Genomic DNA, 9,220 nt, shown 5'->3' with positions numbered 1-9,220 from the left:
AATTATACTTATACAGTTTGTAAAATGATCAATATTAAAAATGCTTTGTTTCAAAATGACTCTGCAACTTGAAAGAAACAGTATTTTTGCACTATTTGGTACTTTATTTACCTTTTCTTGTAAATGATGGAGAGCTCCATTTCGATGAGAAGGACTTCATTTTACAATGATTAGCCGTTACGAGATATTTGGGATGCTACTCTATCACACTTCACAGATTTTAATCAATGGGTAAGTTAGCCCAATAGCAACCTGTAAAAGAAACATGATCAAGAATGCTTCCACCTGGTCAACAGGAGATCAGTCTTCCCTCACCCCCCCATTTTAACTTATAAAATTCTATAAATATTTCAATTAAAAGCAAGTAAGGAAACAAGGCAACTGTTAGGTGAGCATTGGAAGGTTTCAATCAGAATACCTAACAGGCAGTCAACTTCTCTGTGTTTCGCTTAAATGTTTTGTCTTTGTACAGAAAACTTCCATCCTTTAGTGTTTTTACTCAAATGTTCCCTGATACTGAAGCATCAGTGCAGAAGTTCCTCCCAGGAAATGGGCTTGGAGAAAACTTCCCGCTCAAGCCAGAGGTCATAGTTCATCTGGAAATCCTCTGGAAGTTCTACTCTCTGTCCCAGAACACTCTGTAGGCAGTTGTCCACAGGCAGGAAGTCTGGATTGCTCTGAGTCTTATCATAGCGGCGGCTGTTGAAACGCTCAATATTGGCTCGCAGAGCACATTCTTCAGCCTGGAAATCCCAAGGACGAGCATCCAGATCTACAAACACAACAGTTTAGTAAAGTAGAATTATAACTTTGAGAAAGTAGCCACATACACTGTATATTAAGAAATTGTTATGTTTAAATCTAACAAAAAATAAGACAACACTGGGTATCTCCTAGGGCAGGAGCTGGAATTCCCAAATATTTGGAAAAATCATTACATTTAGTCTTCATTGAACCCAAATAACCATATCTGACTTTGATGAATACTTAAGACACTTCATTGTTTCAGAACAGACATGGCACAAGAGTTAAATATCCAGATATGCATGTCCGATACAACATTCTCAAGCATTATTAACCCAATACAGCATCTAAGGAAACAACAATCTCTCCTGGGAGTAAGAGAGGAAACAGCTCTGAACAGGGCATCAGTACATTTAAGGGCCCACATGCGTACTGGGCAACTTTAGAGACCCCAATTAACCTAACCTGCATGACTTTCAGAATTGGAGAGGAAAACTCATGCAGAGACAGAGAGAATATGCAAACTCCATACATACAACAGGGTGCTTAATTACTGCTCCCTTCTGTCACCCTTATATCACATCATATACAGTGATCCCTCGCTATATCGCGCTTCGACTTTTGCGGCTTCACTCCATCGTGGATTTTATATGTAAGCATATTTAAATATATATCGCGGATTTTTTGCTGGTTCGCGGATTTCTGCGGACAATGGGTCTTTTAAATTCTGGTACATGCTTCCTCAGTTGGTTTGCCCCGTTGATTTCATACAAGGGACGCTATTGGCAGATGGCTGAGAAGCTACCCAGCTTACTTTTCTCTCTCTCTTGCGCTGACTTTCTCTGATCCTGACGTAGGGGGATTGAGCAGGGGGGCTGTTCGCACACCTAGACGATACGGACGCTCGTCTAAAAATGCTGAAAGATTATCTTCATGTTGCTATCTTTTGTGCAGCTGCTTCCTGAAATGACATGCTGCACGGTGCTTCGCATACTTAAAAGCTCGAAGGGCACGTATTGATTTTTGATTGAAAAACAAACTCTGTCTCTCTCTATCTCTCTCTGCTCCTGACGGAGGGGGTGTGAGCTGTCACCTTCAACAGCTTTGTGCCGCGGTGCTTCGCATACTTAAAAGCCAAACAGCCCTATTGATTTGTTTGCTCTTCTCTATCTCTCTGACATCTGCTCCTGATGCGCACTCCTTTGAAGAGGAAGATATGTTTGCATTCTTTTAATTGTGAGACGGAACTGTCACCTCTGCCTTGTCATGGAGCACAGTTTAAACTTTTGAAAAAGAGACAAATGTTTGTTTGCAGTGTTTGAATAACGTTCCTGTCTCTCTACAACCTCCTGTGTTTCTGCGCAAATCTGTGACCCAAGCATGACAATATAAAAATAACCATATAAACATATGGTTTCTACTTCGCGGATTTTCTTATTTCGCGGGTGGCTCTGGAACGCAACCCCCGCGATGGAGGAGGGATTACTGTATGCCCTTTAGGAAATACCATAACATGACATTCAATAATACTGACACCATAACCAGACCATCTTGACACAATTAACTAAACTACAAGCTCTAAAGAAATTCCAACTTCCAAATAAACTAGATGTTTATTTATGTCTATATAAAATTGTATTTTGCATCTTGCAATGAATTAAAAATGGCAAGTGTAAAACCCTCCCGGGCCAAGAACTACAAAATTGAAGAAGGAAAGCAAACAAGTGACAGCCTAAAATATAGATCTGGAAGGCTGATAACACATGTCAGTTGTGTTCCCACAATACGGGCCAATATATCAGATTTCAATTTAATAGGAAATGTCACCCTACACGATGCACATATCTTTGCCTTATTTCTATTTCAAGTTAAGCGTGTGTATTTTTTAACAAAAATATTAAGTGTGATAGTGACAGCAAAGGACATATTTCTCTCAGAAAAAAAAAAAAAATTTCCACCTGAAAACCAGACCACTAAATATCAGCAGACTTAAAGAATAAGGGCACAGACTACTTAGTAAGCCAGGCCAGTAATCTAAATGCTATTTTTAACAAAACTAAAGAACATTAAAACAGCAATAGCAGGCAATAGTGCTGTTGATTAACAGCTCCAGGATGGTAGGTGGAAATACTAGGCAAGTCCTCTGTGTGTGTGCTGTTTTCCCCATGTATTCTTCCTTCCTCCCACATAGTAGCTCTTTATGCAACCTTGGGGTGGTGACTGGTGATGAGCTGCCCTTCAAGGACCATGTTGCTATTGTCTCCTGTTTTTGAAGATTTACTCCGTACAATAACTGCAATATCAGACTGCATTTGACAGAGTATGCAGCACAACTCCTGGTCCAGGCTCTGGCTTTGTCACAGCAGGACTACTGCAACTATCTACTGGCAGGAGCACCAGCAAGTGTCAGCATGCCACCATAGATGATTTAAAATGCAGCAGCATGTCTGGTGTTCAATAAGCCGAGGCAGGCACATGTCACTCATCTTTTCAGATCACTACACTGGCTTCCTGTAGTGGCACATATTAAGTTCAAATCCTTAATGCCTGCCTACAGAGTAGTCAGTGGGTCTGTACCTCTATATATTGAGACACTTGTGAGGTCCTATGCTCCTTCTTGCCTACTCAGATCTGCTGCTGAATGGTGTTTTGTTCCCACATAGAACAAGCTGCCCACCTCCATTTGAAACTCTGAATCCCTCAATATTTTTGAAGACTCTCTTGTTTGGTGCATTTCTAAGTGAAGGCAGTTAGGTTTTATAAATCTGAGAATTGCAACTAACTTATACGTTACTTTGAGCAATTCCCTTGCGGAAATCAATTTTGTACCCTTGTCCTGTAAAACTTGTTCCCAAACAGAATCCAGACTGATGTTACTTGGTTATGTTGACCTCTTTTGTAAGTTGCTTTGGATCAAAACATCTACTAAGCAAATAAATGTAAATGTTAGGTAAACTCTGTGTGCGTGTGTCTGTTTGATTTCCATCCATGGTTGGTTTTGTCCTTGCACATGATGCCTTGACCAGGAGAGGTTCTGGTCTCCATGACCCTGAACTGGAATAAGCTTGTAATGACTATGCTGCCATGCCAATGCTGGAAGATTGCTAGGAAGAAATGGAAGTTGACAAAGGCACTGATACAAATTAGAGAAAGTGGCTCTCTAACCCAATTCCATTCCAGGATACAAGAAAAATGACCCAGCAGTCAAGTCAAAGAGAGGATGAAACCACAAAAAAAAATTATTTGGGGTGAGGATGACAGGCAAAATGAAAAATTATGGGACTCAGGAGTGCGGCAAGAAGAGTTTTATCCTGGTGTAGTGCTACCCATAAGGGTGGAAATTTTTTGCGATCAGGTAAGTCAGCCCTGACCTTCTAAGTCTTATTGAGTGTGAAGTGAGGAGATGAGCTGGGACAAACACTCAGCTAGTGAGAGCAACAGAGATTTTGATTTTGTGAGTTACGGAAAGTGGAAAAGAGAATGCTTGAATATGTTATTGAGGTTTGGACAGCTTTAGACAATGAGACATGATATTTTTTTCATTTAGTACTTTGTGTTTCTCCCTGTATTCAAATCTCCTTTTTGGACAATTTACATTAAACTTATCATTCTTGTGCACTGTGGCCTTGTTGGTGGTATCCTGGGTGTGGACAGAATATCCAGATACACAATGTCTTAATCCCTCACATCACTAAATTGTACTACTGTGCATCGTAAAACATTTCCTGAAGTCATAACTACTCACCAATAAAAATTCTCCACATACCTAATAATCAGACATGTCACTTACTACAGCAACATGATACAGAGCTAGCAATGATAATAGTTGATAAATTATACATCCATGACTGTGGAGTGACTGTTGTGTAATGTAATTAACTTGGCTAGCATTAGAGCAAGACGGTGGTGAGGTAGTTACATTAAAAGGCCATGTAATTAGCAGCACAACATGCTTGTTCAGCATGCAGGAAAGCAAAAATTACCAATAAGGTCTTCTCTTACTCACCATTGCCGTAGGCCCAATCATCATTTAGGCGATGGCGCACTTTCTGGTAGATTGCAGACATGGTTTTCATGTTGCTCTTCCGCCACTGGCGGCCAAGATATTTAGTTTGCACCTTTAGTAACTTCAAGACATAAAGTTGCATCATGGCCTGCTTCACTTTGAGTGCCCGCTTCAGGATGGGTGCGGATTTAAAAACCACAAGCATCTTTTAGAAAACAGAGTAGCACAGACATTTTAGTAGAAAGTTGTTTCCCAACAAAGCTACATAATAACATACTAAATTGAGAACTAGGGATTGAGGCTAGGGATATGCACTGGCAATCGGAAGGTTGCCGGTTCGAATCCCGTAAATGCCAAAAGGGACTCTGCTCTGTTGGGCACTTCAGCAAGGCCCTTAACCTGCAATTGCTGAGCACTTTGAGTAGTGAGAAAACCGCTATATAAATGCAAAGAATTATTATTATTATTAACTACTAGTGAACTTTTTACAGAGAGTAGGACATGCAGTGCATTATTATTTCCCTGCAATTTGACAGCTAAATCTCTTGGATTTAAGGCAGAAAGAAAGAGTTTCCTTACCATAGTTCTTGAATGCTTCCATTTTGTAAGCTTGTTCAGTATCCGCAGCAGATTGATGCAGGAAAAAAGATTCCTCCAGCAGAATTGGTTGTTGTCCCCTGCTTCCTAAAAATGAAACATTATGGTGACAGCTGCCAGTGGAAAAGACCACAAGAATGTTTACTCATTATTCTTTTCACAGTTCATTTTTTGTAAACTGATTCATAAATACAGTAGTATAATTACACAGCCTTGTATTTATGTATACAATTGGAGCCTTCACAGATAAAATAATTTGTTCTTCTAAAAAACTGAGTCAGTGGTGCAGACTGAACAAACAACTCTATCAGAAAAATAAACAACTAACTGAATTCAAAAACACTTCTGATTACGCAACTACAAATGCTGCATTACATTAGAAAATTCTCGACATTCAGCTGGACAACTTCCATTATTTTAAATCTGACTACTTCAGTTAAATTCTGTTTCAGAGTAAAAACAATCTAAATGATGAGTGTTATCTTTAAAGATCAATGTTATAGTTCTACTATCATCCCAAAATTATGGTCCAAAGGAGTTATACTCAATGTAATGAGTCTGTGATGACCACCACCCTAGTCCAACAGTCCTAAGGCACTGACCCTAACTTCCACTAAACATTGAAAAGGAATGTTTGCCCAAAATCTCAACAATCTCCAGTGCTTTCAGCATTTCCTGGTGTATCTTATCCACCCGTGCGGCCTGGCCACAGCAAAGCATTATAATCAGTCTAGCGACCTCAACCATACGGATGGGCCCAAACCACCCAGTACTTAAGGCCCTGAGGTGGGGGGTATCATCAGCATTAGGAGATCCTCTGAATGAAATCCACAGTTGTGCTCAACAATTCCCGTCATGATTTTTATTTCCATTAAGCACTGAATTCTAAGTTACTGGTAAGGAGCCCCAGAGTGGACACAGAGTCATTTTTTCTGGGAATTAATTTGGCAATAAATACTATCCTGTGTGCACCATATACTTCCTGAATATCAGATACTATTGCGTGCATCTACATATCATTTCCAGTTAACAGAATACACTCAATAAAATTGGATAGCTCACTTTACAGAGGTATACTGTAAAACCTAAGTCATTGGATCCACAAAGCAGTAGCAATGATCACTTCTCAACTGTGTAGTAAAAGGTTAATTAAATTTGTTAGCAAACGATTTGCAGGTACTTATTAACTCGCTGCCAGCTTGTTATTCACACAGCTTGTGAGGGCTATTCATACTCCATTTTTTGATTGCATGTGAATTTTGCCCAATCTCATGTGGGTACAACCAAGTATAACATCTCTGGCCAACTTGGCACACTTGCTTATCTATTCCAATGAACTGTAGTATTTAGCATGCACTTTAAAGAGTTAAATTACATCAGGGCACTTTAATTGTCACTGTTTTGTGACAAGAGAGATGCCATTGTTAAAATGAGATTATTTTTTCCAGGTTAAACTTGAATATTCTAGTCAAATCCATTGGCAAGCTCGGCACACTGGGTCACTCACTGCACTGTACAGAATTCTTCTTCTTCTTCTTTCGGTTGCTCCCGTTAGGGGTTGCCACAGCGGATCATCATCTTCCATATCTTTCTGTCCTCTGCATCTTACTCTGTCACACCCATCACCTGCATGTCCTCTCTAACCACATCCATAAACCTTCTTTTAGGCTTTCCTCTCTTCCTCTTTCCTGGCAGCTCTATCTTTAACATCCTTTCCCAATATACCCAGCATCTCCCCTCTGCACATGTCCAAACCAACTGTGATATTTAACAGTGGAGTGATAACCCATACGGTGACAGTTTCTTAAATTGCAAGTGATACATGCGTTGCCAAACCTGGGTACACTAATGAAATTCATTGGCTAATCAGACATGTTAATCATGTTTGCAGTGATGTAATAAAGAAAAGACACCTTTCAGTTTAATAGTTATACAAAGTAATGGCAAGGAGAGTCATAAAATCTTTGGTGTATAGGCACATGCAGTCGTATCTGGTGCTCTACAGAAAGTATCTGATGTGCTTGAAATAACAGTATCTGGCGGGCACTAGACTAAATGCCAGAAACAAAAAATTACACAGTGTCCCCTCTCAGGGGTTCCATGGACTGGAGTGGTTAGTCACCATGAAATAAAATGCAAAGAATGAAATTTAAAAAGTAGGAAATGACCACCCTTTATACAACTAGAGGTCTCAAAAAATGAAGTCTGGTAATACCAAAGCAGTGTCCTTTCTTTTTTTAAAGAAGGAGGTTATATTATGAACTTCTTTTTATTTAGAAGACAGTATAAACAATGTGAAGACTGATTTATTCAAGTTAAAAATCACAGTCGTTCATTACATAGTTTTCATACTGCCAAAAGAGGAAATAAAAAACTCTCAGTCTCAGTTGTTCAGTTATTTAGACTCTTACCAGACTTTCTGCTGTCAGCTCAGGTAGTTCATGGATGACACAAGAAGGGAAATCCAAAACTGATATACTGAAACAAAAAAAAGATATGCAACATGAAACCATACAATACAAGCAATAACCATGTTCTTTTCCTCATGAAAGACAGTACAAAAAATAAAGCTTTCTCATAATCAAACATAACTAGTGTTTAACCTCCTTGGCATTAACTCAAAGTGTCTCTCAGGCATGGAATTCAATGTAAATATGGTTAAGCCAGAGTGTCTGTCAGGTTACACTGTATTGCTAGTATGTACAGTGTTAAGCCCAAACAGCACTTGGGACAGTGTTCTGCTGCCATCTAGTGGATACAAAAAAGATCATGCTACAAAAATCAGTCATGAATGCTTCTATGCATTTTGCCACTCTACTGCAATTCATCCATTACAGTAGAACAGTCAACCAAAACACACAATGGCTCTCCTTTCTCATACTTCTCTAACTTCTAGACCTTTCTGTTACCCAAGAAAAGTTATTTGCCATTGGGACAAGTAAATGTACCAAATGGGTCGAGTAAATGTTGTCATCACCAAGAGTCGTTATTGACATTTAATGTTGATGCACAGATAAAGACAACTAGACGGTAATATCTGAAAAAAGCCACTCCTACAATCCCTCACATTCTTTGACTATAGAGAAGCCATATTCTGTACAGCTATAAAGGAGACTGTAATTATGCTACAGTGTCATTAGGGATGATATTTAAAACCATCTAAATTTCTACTCTTATTATTTCAAAATTATTCATTGCCCTAAGTTATAATGAAAAGTAACAAAATGTGTGTTTTATTCTAATCATGTTAACTGTGCTTACCTGTTTTTTGCAGTGATATAGGACATGATGTTCTGGTTGAAAAACTTCAGGATCAAAGGGATGCAGTTTGCAAACACCAAATGCTGGGCCATGTATTCAAACTAATAAAAAAGGCAATTGTGACAGAGAAACAATTTCAGTACAAGAAGCAGGATGGCAACATATTTTAATACATAAAGAACATTGAGATAAGCACTTAAATAAATCAGAATATGTGAGACTTCAAAAACAGTAGGATAGTGCAAAGTATTACATAGACATCCGCTCAAAAATATTACTATTTACAAGAGTGAATGTCATTTAAGTACAGCAAATATTTGACAAAACAGTTGTGTACTTCACACACAATGTGCTAGGCTGATTTAAATAGGTTTACCTGATAGACATGGTTTAACTTGAAATGTTTCAGGAGCAGCAGCAGAATGGCCGAAATTGCTTTTACAATGATCTCCTTGTGTCTGTTCACATCTACCCCAAGTTTCATGCTCTGCAGCACGGTTGTGCTAGAGACAAAAATGAAGAAATCCTTACAGCATAAATTAGTATTATGTAAATACGCAAACACAATTTTGAATTTAGAATTTTATTTAGAAACAAATAAAAGCATAAAAA

The 9,220-nt window shown here is 38.8% G+C and overlaps 1 protein-coding gene across 1 annotated transcript in view; it reads right to left on the bottom strand.

Moving 5' to 3' along the window:
* Window positions 1–456: 456 nt before the first annotated feature.
* Window positions 457–9,220, bottom strand: part of strip1 (striatin interacting protein 1) — a 43,880-nt gene continuing 35,116 nt past the window's right edge. The window contains exons 16-21 of the mRNA XM_028797107.2: window positions 8,985–9,111; window positions 8,609–8,709; window positions 7,759–7,825; window positions 5,330–5,434; window positions 4,751–4,955; window positions 457–772 (exon numbers count right to left, since the gene is read on the bottom strand). Coding sequence (XP_028652940.1) covers window positions 525–772; window positions 4,751–4,955; window positions 5,330–5,434; window positions 7,759–7,825; window positions 8,609–8,709; window positions 8,985–9,111 — 853 coding nt within the window. The 3' untranslated portion in view covers window positions 457–524. The remainder of the gene's footprint in view (window positions 773–4,750; window positions 4,956–5,329; window positions 5,435–7,758; window positions 7,826–8,608; window positions 8,710–8,984; window positions 9,112–9,220) is intronic.

This window comes from Erpetoichthys calabaricus, chromosome 3 (assembly GCF_900747795.2).
Source record: "Erpetoichthys calabaricus chromosome 3, fErpCal1.3, whole genome shotgun sequence".
Classification (NCBI taxonomy): Eukaryota; Metazoa; Chordata; class Cladistia; order Polypteriformes; family Polypteridae; genus Erpetoichthys; species Erpetoichthys calabaricus.
The sequence above is the reverse complement of the archived record's forward strand: the minus strand, read 5'-3'. Positions and strand labels throughout refer to the sequence as shown.